This window comes from Brassica napus, chromosome A9, assembly GCF_020379485.1.
Source record: "Brassica napus cultivar Da-Ae chromosome A9, Da-Ae, whole genome shotgun sequence".
Taxonomy (NCBI): Eukaryota; Viridiplantae; Streptophyta; class Magnoliopsida; order Brassicales; family Brassicaceae; genus Brassica; species Brassica napus.
This window is the reverse complement of record NC_063442.1, coordinates 15,321,735-15,335,231: the sequence shown is the minus strand read 5'-3', so window position 1 is coordinate 15,335,231 and position 13,497 is coordinate 15,321,735. Positions and strand designations below refer to the sequence as shown.

The 13,497-nt window shown below is 32.4% G+C and overlaps 1 protein-coding gene across 1 annotated transcript; it reads left to right on the top strand.

Moving 5' to 3' along the window:
* Window positions 1-293: 293 nt before the first annotated feature.
* LOC106445425 (DELLA protein RGA2) lies at window positions 294-2,033 on the top strand. The gene has a single exon (NM_001315955.1). The coding sequence runs from the start codon at window positions 294-296 to the stop codon at window positions 2,031-2,033; it is 1,740 nt and encodes a 579-aa protein (NP_001302884.1).
* Window positions 2,034-13,497: the final 11,464 nt, after the last annotated feature.

The window sequence follows — 13,497 nt, the reverse complement described above, 5'->3', positions numbered from 1 at the left end:
TCTGGTACATGATTCATTGGTCGTCGAGCCCCATCACCACCATTCTTTTTTATAAATTAATTTTTCATTTTCTCTGGTAAATAAAATTCATCATTTATTTTTAGTATTCGTATAATCATCATTGAAGTGGTAGCAGAAGTGAAAAACAAAGCAATCCCCGATTGCTTAAGATTCCTCACCTAGTCACATGCTCCTCTTCTTCCTCACCCAAAAAAGAAAGCAACCCCTAGATCCAAGATCAGAGCCCAAAATCAGACCAAACCAGAGTTAAACTATCGAACTAAATCAGAGACATGAAGAGAGATCTCCATCAGTTTCAAGGTCCTCCTGATACTAGATTCCCCAACCACGGGACAGCGAACACCGGTTCCTCTTCTAAAGACAAGATGATGATGGTCAAGGAAGAAGAAGACGGCGGAAACATGGATGAGCTTCTCGCTGTGTTGGGTTACAAGGTGAGGTCGTCCGAGATGGCCGAGGTTGCGTTGAAGCTAGAGCAGTTAGAGACCATGATGGGTAACGTTCAAGAAGACGGTTTATCCAATCTCGCGACGGATACTGTTCACTACAACCCGTCGGAGCTCTACTCGTGGCTTGATAACATGCTCACGGAGTTTAACCCGCCGCCGCCGGAGATAAACAACTCGTTTCTCGCCGGAGCTGGTGGTTCCGATTACGACCTCAAAGCCATTCCTGGAAACGCGATTTACGCGAGATCCGACCAGTTCGCGATAGATTCTTCCTCCTCGTCGAACCAAGCTGGTGATAACAGTCAGAGCACCAAGCGTCTTAAGTCATGCTCGAGCCCTGATTCGTTGGTTACAGGAACAACGGTAACAACCACAACCACTGAGTCAACTCGGTCTGTAGGCCTCGCAGCTGAGTCAACTCGGTCCATGGTCCTGGTGGACTCGCAAGAGAACGGTGTGCGTCTGGTCCACGCGCTCATGGCCTGCGCGGAAGCAATCCAGAACAACGATTTGTCCATAGCGGAAGCTCTGGTGAAGCAGATTGGATTCTTGGCCGTGTCTCAAGCCGGAGCCATGAGGAAAGTGGCGACGTACTTCGCCGAAGCCCTCGCGCGGCGGATCTACCGCCTCTCTCCGCCGCAGACTCAGATCGATCACTCTCTCTCCGACACGCTCCAGATGCACTTCTACGAGACGTGCCCTTACCTCAAGTTCGCTCACTTCACGGCCAACCAAGCCATCCTCGAGGCTTTCGAAGGGAAGAAGAGAGTCCACGTCATCGACTTCTCCATGAATCAAGGCCTGCAATGGCCGGCGCTTATGCAAGCCCTTGCGTTGAGAGAAGGTGGTCCTCCTGTTTTCCGGTTAACCGGGATTGGTCCTCCGGCGGCGGATAACTCCGACCATCTCCATGAGGTTGGGTGTAAGTTAGCTCAGCTCGCGGAAGCGATTCACGTGGAGTTTGAGTATCGTGGCTTCGTGGCTAATAGCTTGGCCGATCTCGATGCTTCGATGCTTGAGCTTAGACCGAGTGAGATCGAAGCTGTGGCGGTTAACTCTGTTTTCGAGCTACACAAGCTCCTTGGCCGTACCGGTGGGATAGAGAAAGTTCTCGGCGTGGTGAAACAGATTAAACCGGTGATTTTCACGGTGGTTGAGCAAGAATCGAGTCATAACGGTCCGGATTTCTTAGACCGGTTTACTGAATCGCTGCATTACTATTCGACGTTGTTTGATTCCTTGGAAGGTGTTCCCAGTAGCCAAGACAAGGTTATGTCGGAAGTTTACTTAGGGAAACAGATTTGCAATCTCGTGGCTTGTGAAGGACCAGACCGGGTGGAGAGACACGAGACGCTGAGTCAATGGGCTAACCGGTTCGGTACGTCCGGTTTTGCGCCGGCACATCTCGGGTCTAACGCGTTTAAGCAAGCGAGTATGCTTTTGGCTTTGTTTAACGGCGGCGAAGGTTATCGTGTGGAGGAGAATAATGGGTGCTTGATGTTGGGTTGGCATACTCGGCCGCTGATAACAACCTCCGCTTGGAAGCTCTCGGCGGCGCACTGAGTGGACACGGAGACTAGGTTGGTGGTGGTGTGGTGGTGGGTTGAGTTGGTTGTTTGAGTTTCAAAATCAGTGGACCGGTGATGAGATATGTTCGGACCAGACCAGAACCGAACTGAATCGAACCGTTTTGCCGTTTGTTTAATTTATTTTCACCTGTTTAAAATTCTTATATCTTTTTTGTTAGCTCGTTTTTAATTTATGCTTTTTGGGGTAAGTTAAATATGCAGAGTATGTATTTACTAAATGTTTTAAAATAATACCTCATTTTCATGCCAAAAAATATCTTGACGACCAAAAACTGTCTATCTTAATTACAAGTTTACAACGTATGCATAGTAAATTAATAACTGGTGATATTAGATATTTAAATCTGTTATTAGTTTTTAAACGTGTTGTTGAGATGAGAACAGAGTACTAATTACGAAGATATACTTCAGCGTTTTTATACATGTCAAGTTTGTTGGTATCAATTTTTGTTTCCCTTTATATATTTCTACTTTCTTATTGGTTGCCACCGCAATATCAGATCAGGGAACGGGTCTTTTGAATATTTACTGAAAAATGAAATTATGAGTTAGAGATAGTATCTAATCTATAAATCAGCCTTTTAAATCATATGTTTAATATTTTACCAATGTAGAAACATTTGGTCTGTAACTTATTTAACGTTTTTTCTTCTTCTTTTTATAATGAATAACCAAACTTAGGCAGACAGGCTCATACCTATAATTCATACGTACCATTTTTAAAATCTAGAATCAGGTAGATGCATAGTCTATATGGAAAGTGCATAATACTATTTAAAATCGCCGGAACCATTTAAAATATAAGACGCTATTGTTATTATTTAAAATCACCCACAAACCCACACATTATGAGCTCGCTCGTCTAGAAAATACTCAAATGTGTCTCCTTTCATTTTAGTACTCTCCTCTCCTCTGCTTAGACTCTCTATTTAGTTTTAATGATTGCATTTCCACCACTACTCGTCGCTGTGAACCTTCTGTAAAAAATTAAAAATAAATATAATATTTAACTTTTTTTTGCTAAAATAATATTTGACATTTTACGAAAAAGAAAAAATCAAATGTTGCGAATTATCATTTGTAGTTACTATCTGATTAGTATAATGAGGTTCCAGAAAGTTTTATATGCCCACAAGACAGTGAAGTTTCAAAGGGATTGAGCCGACCCATATCAGTATTTAAATATTTAATCGCATAAATCTTTATTAACAATGAATAATAACCCACATCTTCTTCACTGATGCATAGTTCTTAATCTTATCTTAGAAAATGCAATTAGTTATATTTTAATTAGATACAAAGGAAGGTCCCACATGCATGAAATACTTTTTAACCACCAAGTTGCCAACTTGCATGTGTGCAAATTCTCCTTTGACCCCACGCTTGATTATTTTTTCTTTCTTTCCTCTATCACATCGAGTTCCAATATTATAAGGTCCATATATTAATCTATCATTGTCCTTTCAAATATTTCATCACAATATTTTATTGTTCTATACGTCTAACCACATAGAAACATTGAATTTCTGCAATTATTTGTCTACATGATTCGATATTTCTTCAACTTTAATAATAGTGTGAATCGGATTTTCATTTCTCTTATTCTCAAAGATCATTTTCATAGCTAACAATACAATGCTTTTTTAGCGATAATTAGAGCCAAAGCCCGACAAAATATAGTTCTACATTCCTCAAAAACGTATTTGATTGATTATTAGTTTTTTTTTGGAAACTAAATTGATTGATTATTAGTTACCTTTTAAAATTCAAATAAACGATAAATAAGCTGTATTTTGTATCGTATATCTTACAATAAAATAATGACTGATTTAAGAAAATCGGCCGGATCTAAACCTAAAAGTAAAGCATGTACAAATATCTTAATAAAAAGAACATATCAACATTATGTTCCTAAATAAATCCATTTAAGCATTTCAAGATCAGATTTACATTCTAATCATGTCTAGCTTCGCTTATTTACACTATAGAATCGACTTTGCATTGAAAATATTATATTTCGGTCCATTGATTTGTATAAAGTCAAAATGTTATTTGGGACGGTAGGCGGACCTGATTAAGGTCCATTGATTACGAACCGCACTATCCTACACTGCAGTTAACAGTAACAAAAATTTCTACATATACCATATATCTATATATTTTTATAATTGTTAAAACTGTACCACAGTTAAACCGCTTGTCCCGCATCGCTCAAACCGTAATTACCATTCGGAACCTAAATAATGCTATACCTCGGTTTCACTGTTTTATTTGAATTATATATTAAGGTAGGCACTGAAAAGCAAACTGAAACTATATCACTCACCTTTCCATTTATAACTTATTGTCAACTTCTTTTTTCTAACTTTATAAGATATTATACGGCTAATATTTATAGACAACTTTTATAACACGGTGAGATGGCTTAATTACATGTAAATAAATTCCAGCAAACATTTGATCGAGAGAAGGAAATTAAAAACTTCAGTGTTTCAAAGTAAGCCAGGACATTTTATCCGGATCCGAAGTCCGAACCAGAATCTATCCAAAAATACAGGTTTGGATCTGGATCCATACTAAAGTATCTGATAAGTTTTTTTTCTTTGGACCCGCAGATCTCAGTCGGGTCCGGATCGTATCCGAGATCCGATCGGGTATTCGAAATACCCAAAAAATACTGTATATATTAAGTATATTAGTGATTGGGTATATTTTTGGTATTTCAAATGTTTTTTTTTAGTTTTGGATTCGAGTTTTTGGGTATAATTTCAAGTTTCAGGTAAAATTTTAGATTTTAAGAAAATATAATTCGAGTATTCAGATAAAATTTCGGGTATCTTTTGATTTTTGGATCTGATTTTGTATAAAATTTTAAGTATTTTTGCGGTTCTTTGGATATTTTTAGGGATTTTGGATATTTTTGAGTTTTGGGTCTTAAATATCCTAACCGACCTTTATCCCAAATAGATCTAAAAATTACAAGTATTGGAATTATGAATCCGAACTGATCTGGATCCGATAAGACCTGATCCATAATTGATCTAAAAGTTATAGATATATATGGGTACAAATTTCTAGGATCCGTGAGGAATGGACCCTACAAAATCCGATCCGAGGATCCGGATGTCCAGACCTCATTCAAAGTGTTGTTTTTCTGGGGTCAAGAGAAAATTTCTTCTTTATTAGTAAACGAAATAAAAATTTTAGATGTTTTAAAAGAAAGGTAAGGAAAAATATATATTCGTGAACCTGGGCGTGTCAAGGACCAGTTAGATGAATGTGACATTTGGTTTTCATCCACCCAAGTCTGATTTATTCATATTCGTACGGTTCATTATTAATAACTTTTACTTTTCCGATAGCTCAGTATTTATTAGTTTTTCATATGGTCAGTTCTTTCATCATATGAGTTTGACCTAATTTTATTAGGTATTTAATACCACCATACAGTATTATTAGTCATCAATCAGTGAGTGTGCACTCCAGAAAAATGTCACAAATCAGTGAAAATAGCATTTCAACTCACTGAATCACGAAAAGTATGAATGTCTCTCTCTTTTCATACATAGAAATTTTGATTGCATCATCTATATCTATTTAGTTTCAGATTCATTGTATATATTAATTTCGAATGTGAGATAGTTTAACTTATTTATTGAAATATAAAAGTATGAGAATAGTGCCACAGCAGAATGCTTATCTTCTTGCTTGTGAGAGTAAAATTGATATACCACATGACATGAGTGGCGATGTTGGTAACTAGGAATTTCAGGAGATATTATCACAGACAAAACATGTTTTAGAAAAGGTTTCTTACCATAGTCCTATTCGTTTCATGACCGCAGAGGTTAGAGGCAGCGGTAACAAAAATGTACTACGACGGAAACCAAAATAACAGAATCAAAAGTTGCGGTAGACGCACTGAATTGCCGGAGACACAAAAAAAGAGACGCTTGTGTCGCAGATAATTTCAGCATCTCTTGTCCTTCTTGTTAGTTGCCGCTGCGATTGAAAATACGTCAGCGATATCTCACCGGTGGTTTGTATTGCTGTGATAAAAGGCTGAATTTTTGGACGCTGCCGCAAGACGTGGCGGTTCTGAAACGAACAGGGCTCATGTCGATAAATATTGGTTTGACAAATATACATCATTTTTAGTGAAGATTTATAGATGGGTTGTGGTCGAACAAATAGTTAGAATGCAATAAAATATTTTTTAGTTTGTTGTAGTATTTTTTTTTGACGAAAATTTTGCTATTAAATACTAGAGAAGTTACAAGAGAACGATTCAGCCATAAAGTTCATGATAAGAAGTTAAACATATCGTAAATCAACGCACCAAATTTGCTTTAAAGCATAACATAAAAATAAGTCATAGGAAGATGAAGAACTTTTTGAATAATAAGTTCTAGTGATCGACGACCATGAGAAGTAGTATACCTCTTCCACGCCGTCCCTTCCGACTGATTGTGCACCACTCCATATCCTTTAGCTTTTGAGATGGTTTTAAGCAACGAGATCTTTGCGTCATATCAAAACTATCTGAGCTTGTAGCCACAACATTGTAATCATGTTCATCCGTGCGAATTAACAAAAAGAGGGTCTGAAAATGAAGATAGCGTTATCATTTATTGAAGCTTTTTTTTTTGGTGTAAATGTTAAAAAAAAAAGTAATTTGTTGTAGTTTAATCAAATAATGATAACAAAAACACGAGAATGAGGATAAATATAAATGAACTGTTATAATTTAATATTTGTTTACGAAATATATAATAATTTCACTTATTTGACGATAATATTTTAAATATTGGTAATCTATAATTTAACGGTAATGGACTAGTGATTTATATCAAAGATAACTTTCTGTGTAAATCATGTCGCATGATTACTTCTACGTGATAATCTGCGTTATGCACGGAGTAAAACATATAACTGCAATTGTTACTATTTTCAAATTAAGCATGAAAATTGCATGTATAAATCTTCAATGCTAGATTATGTTAATTCTATTCGTCCGCTGGTATTATTCGTTTTTTGCATTACATAAAAATACAACGTAAGACTATTGCGACTTTTTTTTTTAAATAAAGAAGAGCAATGTGTGTTCACTGATATTTCCAATACAGGTGAAAAAAATCTCCGAATCCAAAAAACCAATCTGAATCCTATCCGAAAAAAGTAATATCGAATCCAAACTGAAACTGTTAAATATCCGAATGAATTCAAAATTTTAGTATCTAAAAAACTGGAACAAAATCTGAATCGAACCAAAATATTTTGAATATCCGAATGTATTCATATCAAATTTATATATTTAAATATAATAGTTACTTTTAGATTTAATATCTAAAAAAATATCCAAAAAATTAAGATATTTTTAAATTTTCTTAAATACTTGAAATATATCTTAATAGTCAAAAATAAATATCTAAAAATAGCTAAACATGCAAATCTCAAATTTCTCCATCCAAATATTCATTTAATTTAGATGTTTCTGTATACATTATTCAAATTTATAAGTTATATATTATACGGGTTATCTGGACCCGAACCAACAAAGATCCGAACTGAACCAAAACCAAAATTTATATAAATACCATAATGAGGGCTGAAATCTTTAACTTTTAAAACCGGAATAGACCCGAACTGTACCCGAACCCCATCCATATTTCCAATAAAACATTATTTACCATGTATCTTTTAAAGTTCTTTTGGTTTATCTTCTTCACATCACCTATATATTAATATACTTTATAATGCGTTTTTATATAGACACTTTGACGGAAGAAATTTTAAACAAATTTAGAGCTATATTTTTTAAAAGCTCACATAGCTTGATTATTTGTTTAGACTTGTAAAGGTTATTTATAAATTAAATGTTAAATTTATGTTAATGCGGTCATATGTTAAATTTTTAAAAATATTTGTGTCACAATGCAATATATTCTTTTATTATACAGAGCTACTAATTAAAAAAAAATCAAAGTCTCCAGTATGATATGATACATCAATACATATTGCAAACAATAAGTGAGCTTGTTTTATATGCAAATGGTTTTTGATGTATCAGGTTGAAAATACATTAGCCATAGTGTGTTAAACTGGAGCCCAATTTACTTACCTTATGTTTATTTCGGAGTAAACTTGACCCTTTTTTCTTACCGACAACAAAAAAAATAATTTTCTCATGCGAAAAAAACTTTCACGAAAACGAAAGGGGAAAAGGGGATTAGGATTTGATCCCTCGCCGATTTCATTCCACATAAGATTCAGCAAGGTGATTTGACTCTTTCTAACTTCTCGTTTCCTCATATTTATTCATATTTACATGTTTTTGTTGATCTAAACATCTAATTCACACTTTTGTTTTTTTTGGTTACAACTTTGTAAATTGAAATCAGCAATTGTAGCCACAACATTGTAACCATGTTCATATTTACATGTTTTTGTAGCCACAACATTGTAACCATGTTCATATTTACATGTTTTTGTAGCCACAACATTGTAACCATGTTCATCCTATGCTTGTTAATATTAACTGTATATTAGATTGTTTCCAAATGACTTCATAAAATCAAATCCTCTATATATATTGCCGCGGATGTTAAAATTAAGTGTATACTAGGTGACCGGCCCGCATCCTGTGCGGGCATAAGAACATGATCGGTCCGCACCCTGTGTTCTCTCTCGGTCTGTACCTCACGAGAGAGAACACAATAACGTCAGTATGAAGAGACAGATATTGTGTGTGTATAATTGCAACGTCACAAAATATTTTGTGTATTTACGAAGATACTTTCATTCAAAAAATGGAATAAATAGTGTATAGTTTTAGAAGTAACAGATTTTATATTATCATTAATTAGAATTGTATTGTATATGTTTCGTAATTTTTTATTTTAGGTGAATAATATTATTTTTCCATAAATAATAAACAAACATTTATGTAGACATATTAAAAGAAAATATAATAAAAATCAAAATATTATCCATAAATAATATAAATTATGAAGTACATTTCTCGATAAAGAAAGCAAATTCAATTAGAAACTTGCAAAAAATTAAATAAATTTTGTAAGCAATTTGACGGGTTAACATTATTTGATAGATTTATAAATTTCTAAATTTTATTGAACATGAAATAATATTAAATTGACATACCGTCATCGGTCTCCTAACTCATCACAACCCATCTAGCAAATACAAAAAATAAACAATTGCAACAGTTTATTCATTTTAAAATTTGTATTTGAAAAAAAAAGTAGATTGAAATTACGTACCGTGACTATGAAATATTCTGAAAAACTTGTTTGTAGACAACATTCAATATTTTTGTCTGCGGCTTCCCTTCTTTACCAGTTATTAGGATTTTTAATCCAGATCTCGACTTAACTCTTGAAAGTGAAACTTTGCCTTGCATTTTGTAAGCATTTTATAAATTATTTTAAAATTATGATAAATTTATTCTTTAAACAACGATAAATAATTTAAAAATAATATTAATAAACATTTTTGGATTTTGTAATATTCAAAATAGTTATTATATAATTATATTCGAACATAATTCATCAAGTAGAGTATAAAACTATTATAATTATCTTATATAAAATTTCGTTCATTGTATTTTATAGTTTATAAATATTAAAAGTAATAAATAAAACATTATTAATCTTTCTATAATACTTCCAAGGTAAAGTGGGTGGCAGAGTCGATGAAAGTGGGTGGCAGAGTCGATTCATCAAGTAGCATATAATACTTCCAAGACAAAGTGAGTGGCAGAGTCGATGAAAGATGAGGAGCCTTTGCGTCTAAACACATTTTTCTTAGCACACAAGCAACATCGTCGTAATACCTTAATAGTATGAGAGGAGAGATTTATGAATAATACTTTAAAGAATGAAAAGAGAATGTTTGTATTTTAAGACCTTGGGTGTCTCATATATATATACAGTCGATTTATTTCTCATATTAATGACGCACAATATTTTGCACAATAAATAATGAAATCGTTTAAAGAAAGATATTAAATGTGTATTGTCAAAAAATGATTTGCATATGATATGATTTTAACTTGCGCAAGTAATCCATATTAGAAAGGTAAGTTATTAAAAACAAACAACCTAATTAGAAACATTAAAATATTTTGTAAGCAATGTAATAAATATGATATCAACATGCGCAAGTTTTTAATATTCGTCTTAATTCTAAATCTTGCCCAAGGGTAAACTAAATCGATAATATTTAATAATTTCAATTTGCGCAAGTAATCCATATTGTGAATAAGTGATTTGCATATTTAATGATTTCAACTTACGCAAGTAATCCATATTAGAAAGGTAAGTTATTAAAAACAAATTTTGTCTATAAGTTATTTGCATATTTAATAATTTCAACTTGCGCAAGTAATCCATATGAGAAAGGTAAGTTATTAAAAACAAACAACCTAATTAGTAGGGGTGGGCACTTTACCCGATATCCGAAGTGGCACCCGAACCCGATCCGAAAATGCATGTCAAGTTTTTTATTTAAAAAATTAACAAAAAATTACATCCAAATTTTTTCAAAAAATAACTAAATTAATGCCTTTTTAGTTTTAAATTTTTATGTCTAAATCTATTAACCATTCAATCTATTAAAAATAAAAAATTAGTTAACTAAAAGTTACATTTTTAAATATAAGAAACTTGAGAAATGAAAATTTTAATTTTTTTTTTTCAAAATCTAAATATCCGAACCCGATCTGAAATAACCGAGTCCGAACTAAAAATACCCGAACCCGATCCAAAGTACAGAAATACCCGAACGGGTTCTACACCTCTATACCGAAATACTCGAAAATCCAAAAACCCGATACGAACCCGAACGGGTACCCGAACGCCCACCCCTACTAATTAGAAACATTATAATATTTTCTAAGCAAATGTAATTAATATGATATCAACATGCGCAAGATTACTGTTTGAATAATAAGGAAAGTTTTTAATATTTGTCTTAGTTCTAAATCTTGCCCAATGCTAAACTAAATCGATAATTATTATCCCCTAGCTATATATGGGCTTAACGAAATCGACAATACTTTTGGGCTTGTCTACATAAGCGATTGATTAAAATAAATGAAAAATAAAATTCAAAAAAATCGCCAATAGAATTATAACAATTTTTCTGAGAAGCTCTATATTAATGCCATGTCAGCAGAAATCACTAAAGTGACTTCTCTTTTAATGTATAGGAGGATTGTATATGTGTCGTAATTCTTTATTTAGGTGAATAATATTATTTTTCCATAAATAATAAACAAACATTTATGTAGACACATTAAAAGAAAATATAAAAAAATCAAAATATTATCCATAAATAATATAAATTATAAAGTACATTTCTCGATAAAGAAATCAAATTCAATTAGAAACGTGCAAAAAAACTTTATAAGCAATTTGACGGGTTAACATTATTTGATAGATTTATAAATTTCTAAATTTTATTGAACATGAAATAATATTAAATTGACATACCGTCATCGGTCTCCTAACTCATCACAACCCATCTGGCAAATACAAAAAAATAAATAATTGTAACAGTTTATATATTTTAAAATTTGTATTTGAAAAAAAGTAGATTAAAATTACGTAATGTGACTACGGAATATTCTGAAAAATTTGTTTGTAGACAACGTTCAATGTTTTTGTCTTCGGCCTCCCTTCTTTACCAGTTATTAGGATTTTTAATCCAGATCTCGACTTATCTCTTGAAAGTGCAACTTTGCCTTGCATTTTGTAAGCATTTTATAAATTATTTTAAAATTATGATAAATTTATTCTATAAACAACGATAAATAATTTAAAATTAATATTAATAAACATTTTTAGATTTTGTAATATTTAAAATAGTTATTATATAATTATATTCGAACACAGTTCATCAAGTAGAGGATAAAACTATTATAATTATCTTATATAAAATTTCGTTCATTTTATTTTATAAGTTATAAATATTAAAAGTAATAAATAAAACATTATTAGTCTTTCAATAATTTCGAGAATAGTTTCCATAAATTGTTATTTGTAATATTCGTTAGATTATATGGTAAGTGATGTTAAACGTCAATAAGTTAAACAATTCTTCCATATTTGGAAAACATATATATATATATATATATATAACAATGACAAATTAAATGGTAGAGTATGTAAACATCTGTTTTCTACCAGCGTGAGTTAGAACACCGCTGTATTTAAGAATCATAAGGGCCTCTACAGGTCTTTATTCTTCGCCTTCACCATCCCACTTCAGCGGCTTCAGTTGAACCTTCTTGTATATCCCTGAAAAATTTCCTCCATGCACCATTCCAAAAGGTTCTTTGCTGTGAGAAAATGACCTCATGAATTAAATAAAAAATGCATAATGCTAGCTTACTTATAAGGTCGTATATTCAACAAAAAAAAATGATATAAGATAGTATTATTAAATGATACTATGTAATACTTTCCCGGACAATATTCAACAAAGAGAGAGAAAGTACTAAAGAACCTCTTCAAGAACTGCTTTAACTTGGCAAAGCTTCTCTGCATGTTCAATCAACGTTTTCTGGATCACTATCACTCTCACGACTTGGTCTACATATAAAAAAAGGAAGACCATATTGTCGTTACCATTATTCAACACATGAAAAAGATAGACCAGACATGCTTTTTGTCACCTGAACACAAAGAGTTGAGTTCAGGGTTCTAAAGATGAGGAGCCTTTGCGTCTAAACACATTTTTCTTAGCACACAAGCAGCATTGTCGTAATACTTTAATAGTATGAGAGGAAAGATTTGTGAATAATACTTTAAAGAATGAAAAGAGAATGTTTGTATTTTAAGACCTTGGGTGTCTCCTATATATATACAGTCGATTTATTCTCATATTAATGATTTTAATATTTTGTACAATAAATAATAAAATCGTTTAAAGAAAGATATTAAATGTGTATTGTCAAAAAATTATTTGCATATGATATGATTTTAACTTGCGCAAGTAATCCATATTAGAAAGGTAAGTTACTAAAAACAAACAACCTAATTAGAAACATTAAAATATTTTGTAAGCAATATAATAAATATGATATCAACATGCGCAAGTTTACCGTTTGAATAATAAGGAAAGTTTTTAATATTTGTCTTAATTCTAAATCTTGCCCAAGGGTAAACTAAATCGATAAAATTTAATGATTTCAACTTGCGCAAGTAATTCCATATTGTGAATAAGTGATTTGCATATTTAGTGATTTCAACTTGCGCAAGTAATCTATATTAGAAAGGTAAGTTATTAAAAACAAATTTTGTCAATAAGTTATTTGCATATTTAATGATTTCAACTTGCGCAAGTAATCCATATTAGAAAGGTAAGTTATTAAAAATAAACAACCTAATTAGTAGGGGTGGGCATTTTTCCCGATA